The sequence below is a fragment of the Rhagoletis zephyria genome, unplaced genomic scaffold (genome assembly GCF_001687245.7).
Source record: "Rhagoletis zephyria isolate East Lansing unplaced genomic scaffold, Rhagoletis_zephyria_1.1 Rzeph_scaffold_01821, whole genome shotgun sequence".
Lineage (NCBI taxonomy): Eukaryota > Metazoa > Arthropoda > Insecta > Diptera > Tephritidae > Rhagoletis > Rhagoletis zephyria.
In genome coordinates this window covers 84,405-97,996 of record NW_016158905.1, presented here as the reverse complement: position 1 = coordinate 97,996, position 13,592 = coordinate 84,405, and the positions used below count along the sequence as shown (strand labels likewise).

The following is a 13,592-nucleotide window of genomic DNA, read 5'->3' as shown; positions in this document are numbered from 1 at the left end:
CTGAACCACTGTGCATTAGTTAAACTTGATTGCACAGATTCATTTCTTGTGGATTTTCGACATTATTCAGCGAGCTAACCATACATATTTACACACATATTTATGTAGATCACTAAAACACTTTTAAGGCGTGTAAAAGCCAGGGTTCTTCAGACTTGACTAAATACAGTGTAGTTAACGATTTGTAGCAGTTTAGGATTTCTTAAATAATTATTTAATAGCATGACGTACATATTTATGTAAGTAACCAGGAAACCACACCCCATTCCACATAACTTATTTAAAAAACACATACAAATGGTTTTCTTTAGAAATTATTATTATAAAAAGTAAAAGTCTACAGTGTCATGAGATTTGGTTGATATTTTCAATTAAAGTTTCATTCGATTCGATTTTTTTCGCTTCACATCCGGAATCCTGTTTGTGCCAATCCGCTGTTTTTGAATAGACAGTCGCCTCAATAAGTCTATAGGACTTTCTCGATTCACAATTCTGGCTAGACTCCAATAGGTAATGATACCAGTCTAGTGTATTAATAGCTGGTCCCTCACCACCCAAATCGGGTGGTAAAATATCTTTACTGACCATGCTGTGTAAGGTGGTCAAATTGGTGCCATGTACCAGTAGACGTCGCTTTATTTTTTCATTTAAGAAAGGTTTTATCACTCGCAGAACGACATCCACATACCAAGGTTGTCCTATGAAATGAATTCCTTTGAATTTTACTGGCATACAATCCTGTAATAAAAAATTATAGAAATTAGTAAAAAAAATTAATTTAAATATTTATCATAGTTGATTTTTTAATGATGATGCGAGATACCAAAAAGAAAGGGTGCACTCTAAAGGAAAGCTATTAGAAGTTGAGAATACTAGGGCGCGTACTTTCTCAAATCGAAAAAAAAGGCAATGAGACCCAAGAGTCTTGGAAGTTTACTCCAAAAAATGCTGTATGTTAATCCAGGTCATAAGCTATCTGCACGCCAAATTATATTTAAAGAAAAACCAACACACATTTTCACACACTCACTCACAAACTTTCATACTTAAATTTATTAAATTCATGCTTAATTAAAATATTTTCCAAATAGATACAGCTTTCGTAAAATCTCAGTCATTACACATTCCCACATTAAAATATTTTATATAACTTGTTAATTAATTTGATTTTGAATTTCTAAACGGAGTCAACACCCTTTAAATATATGTTTGAAACAAAGCTTTCTTCAACCTCTCTCGTTTGACACCCATATCAAAATATTTCGTTTAACTTGTTAATTAAATTGATCTTAACCCTTTAAACAGGTGGCAACCATCTTAAAAAAATATTCTCGACACAAAGCATTTTTAACCACTTTTCGTTTGACATATTTGTTGTAATATTTTATTTAACTTGTTAATGGATTGATTTTAACTTTTGAAAAAGTTGGCAACTCTCTTCAAAACCATCCTATATGTTAATCCGGGTTATACCCTACTTGTGTGCTAAACTTAATTGAAATATGTGCAGCAGTTTTAGCGTGAAAGAACAACAAACATACTAACACTCTCACAAACATTCAAATTTACAAACATATGTATTTACATAAATAAAATAAAAATTTTAGAGGAATCCGGATATTTGTGAGCTCACATTTATTAAGCCTTATCCTGAGTTTCGCTCGAAAAAAAAATTCACCCGAAAATTTGTCATCCGTCCATAGTAAAACCATGGAAACCAAGAATGAAAAGTGAACCGGTTCGGGGCGGATGAAAACTTTTCGGGTAATTTTTTTTTTTCGGGCGAAACTCAGGATAAGACAGAATAGTTGCGTTCCTTATCTCCCAGAAATAGTCCGAAGTAGTCAGATTTAGTTAGAAGGATTTTTGCTGGCAAAATCTTGAAAAGTGTCAAACTCAACTGAATTTAAGTTAACGGAAATAAAAGAATAAACGAAAAGTGAGAATAATCTGACAACTAAAAAAAAAGTGAATTGAAAATGGAGGGAGGCAAAAAATAATTGATATAGTAGGATGTATTTGTGAAAATAGTTGCGTTCCCTAACTCGCAAGCAGTTGCAACAGTTGCAGGAATTTACCAGAAAGCGTACCCGAACGCAACTTATATGTGTTATGGTCTGATTATGCATACTTCGCATAACTTCGCACAACTTCGCATAACCTTCAAACTGTAATTTCGTATGATATTTGTATGTATCTTGTATGTATTCCATTACCCAGAAATTAGCAGAACTTTTAAAAACTTAGCAAATTGTTTAGTTTAGATTTTGCTTCACAGTTTCTTAAGTTACAATTTTATTGCACTGGTACAAATGGTTGTGCGAAGTTATGCGAAGTATGCATAATCAGACCCTTAGTTACACCGACATGACTCCTGACATTACTCTGAATGATTCAACTGTGTGTAGTCGAAGGCGAGTCAACACGTACACAAATGACAAGCGACTCAGACGCACTGTGTATGCCGCCTATAAGCTTGTGCTTGTGTGAATATGTTTTGTACATACATTTCTATTTTTATTTGACTTTAGTTTTGTTGTTGCCATTCTTTGGGCTAAAGGACTAACTATAAGCGTATGCAAACGTGCGAATACACATAAATCCTATTCAGAAACTATAATGTGCTCAACATCAAGTTTCGCCAAGTTTCACCAAACGTCATTTGCTTAAGGAAAGAGCGAAACTGATCGCCTTCCGTACGGAATCAGCTGTTTGTCCTCGTACGTATGTATGTACATATGTAACACATGCAGTGTTGCCGCATTGCAATTTTTTTACCGACATTGGTAATTTTTTTCTTTATTTATCATATTTGGTAATTTTGTAACTTATTTTTAACACGGTAACTTTTTCGATTCAGTCTTACATGTAACACAGGTCAAAAGAAGTTCTGGTTCCACATTAGGAAGTGGGCCGTAATCGTTTCCTTTTACAGAAACACCTGGTTACCCTGAAAGTTTCGCAAGGCGAATAGTTCTTCGGCGTTTCTAGGTTACTATAATTGTGTGATCTACACCAAACTGCTTGATAGTGGCTATTGTTATATCTAATTAAATGTGGCAACACTGAACTCATGTAAGTAAAATATAGCCACCTAAAAGTCTACACTACGTTGCTTATGCATTTGACAGACTTTTCGTTCATTTTCTGACAGTCAGTTACGGCAGCTTATTCATATTATAGTTAGCCCTTAAAAATTTGGGTTTTTGCGTTCCTTTACTATTTCCTGTTATTCTCTTTTAGTGAGCGCATTTTCCTTATGCTTTTGCATTTTGACACTTTTCATATTTTAGTCAGAAATGATAGAGAATGCATGCACCTAATATAAGCTCTGATTCAATGCTTTTCGTGCAAAATCCTGTAAAAATGTCAAACAGCAAAATTACTCTCTGAAGTGAGAGTAAAAAGTGAGTAACAACCAAAAGTACGGGAACAAAAAAACCATTTTTCCTGTAAAAACGTCAACCAGTGATTGCTTGACACTTTTCATGAACTTTTTCTTCTGGTAAAATCTTGCAACTCATTCTCTACACAACTCTCCAAAAGTCGCTCTCATTTACAGGATTTTGGAGTACGGGAACATTTTTCCTGCAACTTCCTGCAAGTTCGTGTAAAATCCAGTAAGTTCATGGAGTACTGGATCAGAGCTATAATTAATGCACGTAACGCATATTTCAAATAAAAACTGCTAGAAACACTAAATGATATATTATATATATATTATATATCCTTCGATATAGAACCAAATTTTTGACCATTTTTAAGAAATCTTCAAAATAAGTTTTGTAGATCGCACCGATTTCAAATCGTACGATATGCAGCACATGCCGGTTTATTTTTATCCGCTGCTGAAAGGTCACATTGATGCTATCTAGTTTTTTTCGGATTGTTGGAATGTCGTCGAAGTGCACGACTAAATTTCCTTTCATTCAATTCAAATCGATTCCATTTGATGTAACCAATTTCTAAACCGTCGCCTGGGTAAAAGATTGTCGTAAGCGCAATTTTGACGATTTTTAGTTCTAGACGCAGTTATATATTTTGAAATAAGGTCTTTCGATTGGTGTTATCAGTTTTCAGATATCGCCTTTAGTTTCCGAGATATTGACTAAAATTTTTTCTATAACTTAGTAAAAATTTAGTTAGTGATGCAGCCATATTAAACTAATCAATATCTTAGAAATGACGTTCTCCATTTTTGGATATCTCCTTTAGTTTCCGAGATATTGAATAAAAAGTGTCGTTAATTTAGTAGAAATTTTGATCACATTTTGTCGTATTTCATACAATGTGGCTGCCAAACTGTGGACAAATGACGCTTACGACAAAATTTTACTAAAGAAAATCCTTCATAAACTCAAAGCTAATTAACATTAAACATTAAAAATTAAATAATTTAAGAATTTTGTGGACTAGTAACATTTTCAGAGACTTTGGGGAATATCTATCTTCGCGTTTTTGAGAAATTGCATTCCAAACTTCAATCGCGATTTCCCACAACCTGCCGAGATCAACATACGACAATCTTTTACCCAGGCGACGAAACCTCAATCGAGAATATTCCGCTTTGCTTTGTTGTACGCTGCGCATGCGGAATTTCATAAAACGGACTTTTTTTTTGCTCTTACATATCTTACGAAAATCTCGATGAGTATAAAATTAGCCAATTTTACAGTCCTTATTATTTCTTCCGGCTAATAAATTCTTTGAGCATTCTCGACAGCCACGATAACTGCAAGAAATACTACTTATGACTCATTTACATAGATATGTACAAACACATGCATATAGAAATGTACATACAATATCTATAATACTTTTTGACACGGAATTTAATATTTTCGAATATCAGCTAGCGTTATCTAATTGGCCCTTCCCATTTGTGGAAACAAAATTTGGTATCATCTGCATGTTCGATATATCTTGGGATTCAAATATGTAGATGATACGATAAAATTTTAATGATAAAGTTTTGCACACTCATATATATGTACATATGTATGTATATATGTATGTACTTATGTATATATTTGCAATATATGTAGGTATGAAATATTAAAGTGCCCTAAAAGCAGTAAATTTTAAATGTATTTGACTAATATTTGCACTACACTGGGCACAAATGTATGTACATTAGACTGCATCACTTCCCATACAAAAAAAAGTCGGTACTGTGTTTCCATTGGAATTATAAAATCTATTATATTTTAAGACGTCCACCAAAATATTTCGGAAAAAATGGAGTTTTTTATGAATACAAATTTTCTTATACAAATCTTTGAAAAAGGTTAAAAAACAGCATCAAAAATCATATTATTACGATTCTGTTCAAAGTTTTTTTTAAATTTTTTATATTTATATTCTTATGCAAATTTTAAAGCACAAACCGTTTTGTTATTTGAGGGGATCTTTTCAAAAAAAGATCTTTAAGAAACTATTTTTATTCACAAAAAAATTCATTTTTGAAGGTATTTTCGAATCGGTCCAGCTCACGTAAATCTTAATTCTTTTCCGAAATATTTTGGTGGACGTCTTAAAATATAATAAATTTTGTAATACCGGCGAAAAACCGCAACTTTTTTGGTGATGCAGTCTAATGTACATACATGTATGTATATATAAGGTACATTGTTCATACAACTCATATATACATATTTACATTAGGATGGTCCAGTTTATTTTATATAAATTAGCATTTCTTTTTGAAATATTTTGTAGTCCATATAAACAAAGGTAGTTTCATCCCTTTTATAAATTCTTTGAGCAAGAAATTCTTTGTATGTATATTAGACCATACCAGAAAAAAGTACGCCGTACGCCTCTGAGTCGAAAGGATTATTGCAAGGAAATTTCGGTTTATTTTGCCGAACATAGGAGGCGCCTTTTGAAGCTTTCGTTATATCTTCGGCTTTTATAGTCGGATCTTAAAGCATGTCGAGCATCGATGTTCTTATGCCGAAGATCATTTTTTTTTCTTCCAAAGTTGATTTACCTTAAGTACCCCGTTCTAGGACTTTCGCACCAGATCTCAGTTCTTATCACCGTAAGGTACCACCCTAATGTCAGTAAATTAAAGCTCGTCAAAAATTATTAAACTTTTCCTTATTTGAGTAAAACTATTTTAAATAGATTTTTTATATTGCCGAATGTACAGTGGTCGGATTTATTATAGCCGCACCACATTTTGACACATTATTTTTTTGTTATTTAATTTGGTTATTTTTCTTATAAAACTATAGTTCATTATTTAACAAAACCCGTATATATACAAGTTTCAAGCTTTAGGCAATATTTAACAAATTCAACAAACTTTCGTAAAAGTTTCGAGCATTTTTAATTAGATTTCCTAGAAAGATTCTGAGTACGCAATTTTTCAGCCCGTTGAATTCTAGTGGATTAAATTACAAATTTCAAATGGCTAAAAAATACCGTAGATTTTTTAGAATTTTTTTTGTCCCTTCAAAATAACGAATAAACACAATTCATTCTTGTAAGGTGGTACGGTCTAGCGTAACGGTAAAGTGGTCGACGGTTAACCGCTGTCAAAATTAAAACTCACAAAGGCATTTGGAATGGCTCATAATTGAGGCGCCAGCGTTTTTGCCGCCGACGTTTTTCGGGGACGCCACAATGTTGATTTTACTTTAATAATTTTTATTATTTTCCCAAGTTTGCCAATGTTCTCATCCATTTTTATTCCCAGCAAAGAAGAAATTTTAGAAACCAATTTTCGATCGCCATGATTCGTTTGAGATGGAACTTTCGAAAAAAAAAAAATCAAAATAAGAAAGATTAATAATGATGTATTTCATGGAATTACAAGTCTGCACGTCGTTTTATGTAAAAAAACTTGTTGTGTTTACGGCTTTTTGCATTTCATATACATACATAAGTATGTATTTTTTTTTCTAGTACAATTTTTTTCTTGAAGTTCACTGCGGGAACTTTTTTTTACCAATTTCGACAAAAACGCTATTGTATTTGTTGGTTTTTCATCAATCATAGATACAGCTAATTGAAAAAAATCAGATGCTTAATGCAAAAGTTTTCGAAAACAGTGACTTTTAGATATAGAAAAAGGAATAATCAATCAATCCACTTTTTAGCAGCAAAAATACTGAAATCGCCATTTACGAAATATTCGAAGCTTTCGATGCTCCATGCAGTTCACAATGGCTACTTTATTGGGGCTACTTATTCAGGTATGCTTGTTTTTCAACTTAAAAAGAAAGCACGTTTTTCTCGTAGATTTTTTTTCTCACAGTCACTAGGAGACTACTTATTGGAGAAAAATTACACCCGACCCTAATAATAATATACTTTGTATGTAAATACAATAATGTATGTATGTATGAAGGAACAGGGTTCGTCATGTATGTATGCGGACGCCGATAGATAAGAACTGCCAATAACGGTAAGATAAAACATAACACAACAACATATCGGACAGTTATGTATCTATAGAAACCGAAATAATTGGCCAAAGTTTTGGATAGCGAAATACAGATTTTCCGATTACAGTACCAGCGGCTCTGTTAATTACCACGGCCTACATATGAAGAAATGAAATTTGATATAAGAATAATTTTATTTAGGTGAATAATGAATGAATACATACCGGAAGTTTCTATATAGAGGACTACGGCTATTTACACGTACTTGTATCCAATTAAGGCATATAAGTTAAATAACGCAAAATCTTGAGAATATAGTGAATAGGTTCGAGTTGATGGCCGCCCTATAATATCTGTCAGATATCACATCAGTGTGTAATTTAACAGCTCAAAGTAGATTGGATCTGTTCAAACTTATCGGTTACCGAAAAAAGCAAATATTTTTTTTTTATCGAAGAAAACGAGGTTCGATTACTAGTCTGAACAAACAATTTTTTTCTATGCAATAGCGGCCAGACCCGCCAGGAAAAGATAAGCCTTTGAATATATTTTTTGAAAAGTCGTCTCTTTTTTTTAGGTGAAACTTTTTAAACGGTTCAAAGATATTTGCGTTAAATATTTAATGCCACGTGAAGCAGGTATATGGCGAATGGCAAGTGAAAAAAAAACTAAGGACTGCGTTGAACGCCACTGGGAGCAGGGAGAGATAAAGGCAAAGATAACGACAAGAATAAGCATAAGGATAAAGTCAAAACTGAAGACAAAGGCAAAGGCGCAGTCCCAGGCAACGACAAATACAAAGATGCAAATGTGCCCAATGAGTGTCCGGCATGCGGAGAGACACCCCACGACTCGAAACATTTATTCGCATGTCCACAAAATCTCACACAGCTAACGCCTCTGACCCTGTGGACGGACCCTATAGAGGCTGCACGCTTCTTAGGTCTTCAGTTAGTTGAGCTTGACGACAACGACTGAGATACTAGCCGATGTGGGTAGGGTTGTTGTAGCCACTAGAACAAGAACAACAACAACAACAACACCAACAAAGACAAAGAGAAACGATGTATTGCCAAACGATTTTCCTCGGGAACGAAAAACTGCTGTGAAGATGCCACAACGCCGAAATCCGTTTGTCTTCAAACCAAATTGGGCAAGGGATGGCGGGAAATCAATCGATAATAAAACATATTTACATATGCCTACCATGTCGGGAACACAAGCAATCAAAAAGATAAAAACAGATTTTAAAATACAGACAAAGAGCAATAGCCCATTTCCACTAAGTGCTTAAGTGCAGTTAAGAGTCCAGGTAAGTTAAAAAAAAGTCAGCATGGTGTGATCAGCAAAATTTATTTCTTAATTTTTGCTTTTTACCTGTACTTTATATGAGCAATTACCCCTTTCGAGTTGTAATCTCCTTTTTGCAAAATAGGCATAAACTGCTGTTAAGACTTGGTGGAAATGNTGCTTTCGATTACCTGTACTTTATATGAGCAATTACCCCTTTCGAGTTGTAAGCTCCTTTTTGCAAAATAGGCATAAACTGCTGTTAAGACTTGGTGGAAATGAGCTATAAGATTGACACTAAGAAAAAGACGAAGAAGATGAGGAAGCTAAGAGATGTAGATGAATATTGTTATAAAAATGAAGAGAACATAAGAATAATGTCAAGGATAAGGACAAACGTCATTATAAAGATAAACATTAAAAGAAGATAAAGATAAAAACAAAGATAGAGATAAAGCTACAAATAAAAGTTAATACACACAAATATCAAGATGAAGATGAATATACTGATAAAACTTAAGATACAGATAAAGTTGAAGACGATGATGAAGATGAATATGACGATGAAGTTGTGATTGAAGATTAAGATTAAGGTTATCTACCACCTAACATACATACCTGCAGTCCTTCAATCATCAATTTAAGCGTTTTCGCTGAGATATGCGTTGATTGCTTATATGTAAAATTCGTCCAATCAACAATAACAACAAATCCCAATGCTTGATTCTCAACATTCTCCAATAGCTTATCAAATGATAGCAACAATGCTCTGAACACATCCTCCATGCTATATTTATTTGTATCCCAATTGGCGGCCGCAAATGTTAACACCTTACGCCCCTTGCGATCGCGTTGTTTCAGTACAGATGGATTACCATCTCTTAAGGAAGTCTGTATGTTTTCATCAAAAATACTGAGTTTTTGTAAAATGTGCTTATTATTCTCTTTGTATAGTAAATATTTTATAAGTAAATCTAAAGCTGCTTCACAATCGAATTTCTTTGCATATAAAAAACGATTTAGGAAACTTGTATCCATGCAACAGGATTTATCGCGTAGTGCCAAATTAACGCTGGCCCCAATCATATCACGAAATAAGTATAATTTTCTATGTCTATCGCGGGCGTCACTATTACTGAAGATTTCTTGTCGACTATCGATGGTCCTGGGAAGCCTATAGTTTTGTTTTATTTTAGTTTGTGCTTCGTAAAATTCGGACATGGTGAAGTCTGAAATTATACAATTATATAATAGATAATAAAATCATAATAAATATAAATATATTGTAATAAAGGAAACAGTAGAACAAAATGACCCGTTATAGTTGCTGTTAATATAAATCTACCTTTCACAAACTTCCAGTTAATCTCCTCAAACAAAAGCTTAGAATCATTACATGAATCCTTACAGGTCACCGCAGGCTAAGAGACCATCTACTTCCTACTTGGGAATCGGTTCGAATGATCTCTGTCATTTCTGCGACTCAACTAAGGAGACGCCATTGCACCTGCGCCTTGAATGTGATGCCGTATCGAGGCGACAAATGAACAGCATCGTGCACTCCTGAATATTATATCTTGCGACTGATTTCAAGAATCTAAATTCTTAAGGTTTCCAAAAACGTATTCGCAAGTTATGTTACCCATGAAAATGTAACTAGACGATGTATAGTAGGGCTGTTAATTTTTCCGCTTTTTACGATCCCGGGATTTTCGGGATGTCGTTATCACAATCCCGGGATCCCGGGACTTAAATATTCATTACTTTTCAACAACTCAAATCGAAAAATTGCTTCTATCTCTCCTACCATAAAATAATAAATAAATCAATGGGTTTGAAACCTATGGATACCAAATGAAGGAGGAAACTTATTTAGAACTTAAAAAACTTAAAATTGTTTGGATTAACAAAGACGAATGGGTAATTTTTTAAACTGATAAAGTTAGAAGGACGAAATTCTTTAACCTACAATTTTTTCAAAAAAATATACTGCAAATAAGCAAGGATACTCAAAGACAAAATTTTAAATGGACATTTTCAATACCTTTTCACCCTTATGCAACAACTTTAATATTTTTCAATTCTACAGAATATTATCTCTTATTTGGTACCCATATTGTTATTCTATATAGCACTGAATTTTTAAATAATTTTTGGAAGTAATCAAATCTTTGAAATTTCGAAGTCCTCTTAAAACATTATGACGCCAGAGAGAGAAACTAAAAACGTTTTGGGTGTATATATATTTTTTGTGCAAAATTGATTTTTGCTCGGTGTAATCCTTATTATCATTAACTTGATTTTCCAATGCAATTTCTTTTTTTTTTTTAATTGAGAGATACCGTTAAATTCTTATTGTTGTTATCATTAACTCGATGTTTTTTTTTTTTTGAAAATGTGACTTATGCTACTTTCAAAATAAACTGCTCATATATCTAAAATCCGGTACTAAAATCTTTGAGATAGTTTCACGATACTACGACAAAGAAAATAGGATAAGGATTCTTTGCAAGCAGTTTCTTCCATACAAATTATGTTCGATTTTTTTTTTTTTTTTTTGTGTAAAAACGTCGTCCGCAAAAATCAACGCTTTGTTTTCTAGCTATGTACTTCAAACTTGTACTCGCCTTGGCCAATTCATCTGCTCTCTCGTTGCCTTCTTTATTCCTATGACTGGGAACCCAGGCAAGAGAGATAGATATGGACTGAGACGCCGGTAGTAGCTCCTTCTTGCATTCTTGATAGCAGGATATGATATTTTTGGTGTAGTATGAACTACATTTTTATAAAAAAAATCGAAAAGAAATAAAGGCGCTGGCCCAATGCAGGCTTGCTTTGCTTGCTTCGCTTTGAGAACTGTCAAAAGTTATTTGGAATATACTAAAACGTATGAAGGGTGTCCAAATGGCAGCTTTGCTTCACTTGCTTTAAGCTCCTCAAAGTTTCAAATAGGTAAAAGTTTTATTGGAAAGCGTTTCGTAGCCTTTTGACAAAACGATATGTTCCCCTTCTAAATCAATTCAAACAAACTGCTCCATCTTTTTATGTACAAAAATTTTCTTACGTAATTTAAAAAAAATATATGTATAATATTAGTAACTCAAAGTTTAATAAAAAGTAATCTATTTAACATGTCGCTGGCATAAAGTGAAAAGTTGCTAAGTCCATTTTTACAATTTTACATGGACTTTGATTACAACATTTTGCGTGTTTAAAGCAAAGCAAAACTCCATACAAATCAGAAGGATTAGATCTCTGTTAAAAAAAGTACCTTAATCCTTAATTTCTCTTACTCTCTATATCAAAATTGGAGGCTTCATAAAATGTAGACTTATCAACTTTTCACACAAAGCTGGCGATATTTATGATGTCAAACTACTGGTAAGTCGTCTCTTGAAAAATCTATTTTTTTATTTTTAGTTTGTTGTTCTTAATAAATGTACATATAGTTATATATGTATGTATAATAATTATCATTCCTTTGAAATGCAAAAATTAATTCACATTCATTTAAAAATAAATCTGAAAAAATTGTTTTGTATTTCTTTTTTTTTAATTTTCTGGAATTTTATGGCAAAATTATTCTTAGTGTAAGGAAACAGACCTTGACTTTTTAACTACACAGCTGGTTGCTTTGACAGCGTTCCAAGCCGCCATTTGGCCAAACGAGTTTTTGAAGTAAATCAAAGCAAATTAAAGTAAGCAATGCGTGCAAAGCCATTGGGCCAGCGCCTTAAGCCCTGTATGCAGCTCTCATGAAAACGGTCAAGAAAAAATTGCCATTATTTCGCGTGTGTGTCCAAGGAATTTTGACATTTTTGATACCTCACAGCCTGTTGCCTCACTCTTTCCTCAAGAAATAATGGAACGGGCATATATTTCTGTTGCAAGCCTGGGTTGCCTTGTGCTCTTTTTTCACAAAAAACCTTTAGAAAAGCGTAGTAAATTTCTTAAGAACTGCGTACTGCCTTAAGGAAATTTGACTCAAGAAAATTTCTTAGCCATTTCTTGTACGTCATTTTATATGGAGTTTTTGATTTTCTTGAGAGCTGCATACAGGCCTTAGAGAATGAAAAACTTTGCATATATGTAGTGCGAAAAATTCTCTATGCCAATACTTTTGTTCGTCACTATATATAAAATTTACTTATCGTGACCTCAATTCAAGCTCGGAACACTTTGACGACTGCAACTTCACGACGTAACGACAGCGACATCATTTTGTCGACAAATGTCGCCTTGAAGCCAGCTTCTTAAACATTTTGAAGACCTCAGCGACATAGCAAACAGCTGATTTTAAAGTTTGACATTTTGGTATATTTATTTCACAAATTGTGTATTTTTATTTAAGTAAATAAGAAAAACATGAACAATCAAGAATATGTGATTAATTTTGCGACAATTTAATTTTGCAGCACTACATCTACTCATTGTCGCCGGCAAAATTAGAAATAGATTTAATTTGGCGACGTCGACAATTGCAGTCCTGCAGCCAAGATGTCGTGCTGTCGTCAAAATAATTGTGTCCGTAAGAACGTGTGCATTTAAAATTTGACAGATGCTGCTTGTCGCTTGCTGTCGTCAAAGTGTTCCGAGCTTTACAAAGGCCCCAACCAACAAATTTTCCTATTTTACAGGAGAAGCAAAAAACGTTATAAAAATAATATCAATAATCCCTATTTAAAAGAGTTGCATGTAACTCCGCTGTTTTTGATACTTGGGGTGTTCACAGTTCGTTCCAAATTATGTCTGAAAATGTAGACGTCTACATTTTGAAACATCTTTAGCATCAAACTGTGAGCACCCCTTTCTAGCAGTCGTCGCAAAATCGTCTCAAAACTTTGCTGGTGTTGCCAGACATTTCTTGTTTGCGTGCATTGTTTATATGTCGCCTTTCGATTTTGTTTC

At 33.5% G+C, this 13,592-nt stretch overlaps 1 protein-coding gene across 7 annotated transcripts in view; it reads right to left on the bottom strand.

Annotated features, from left to right (window-relative positions):
* Positions 1-217: 217 nt before the first annotated feature.
* Positions 218-13,592, bottom strand: part of LOC108365261 (clavesin-2-like) — a 15,649-nt gene continuing 2,274 nt past the window's right edge. The window contains exons 2-4 of one of the 7 annotated variants that reach the window (XM_017619256.1): positions 10,030-10,340; positions 9,303-9,913; positions 223-738 (exon numbers count right to left, since the gene is read on the bottom strand). In XM_017619256.1, the coding sequence (XP_017474745.1) occupies positions 346-738; positions 9,303-9,905 (996 nt within the window). In that variant the 5' untranslated portion in view covers positions 9,906-9,913; positions 10,030-10,340 and the 3' untranslated portion in view covers positions 223-345. Of the gene's footprint in view, positions 739-9,302; positions 9,914-10,029; positions 10,341-13,592 lie in introns of all 7 variants that reach the window. The other 6 variants (XM_017619251.1, XM_017619254.1, XM_017619252.1 and 3 more) reach the window with 6 other exon arrangements.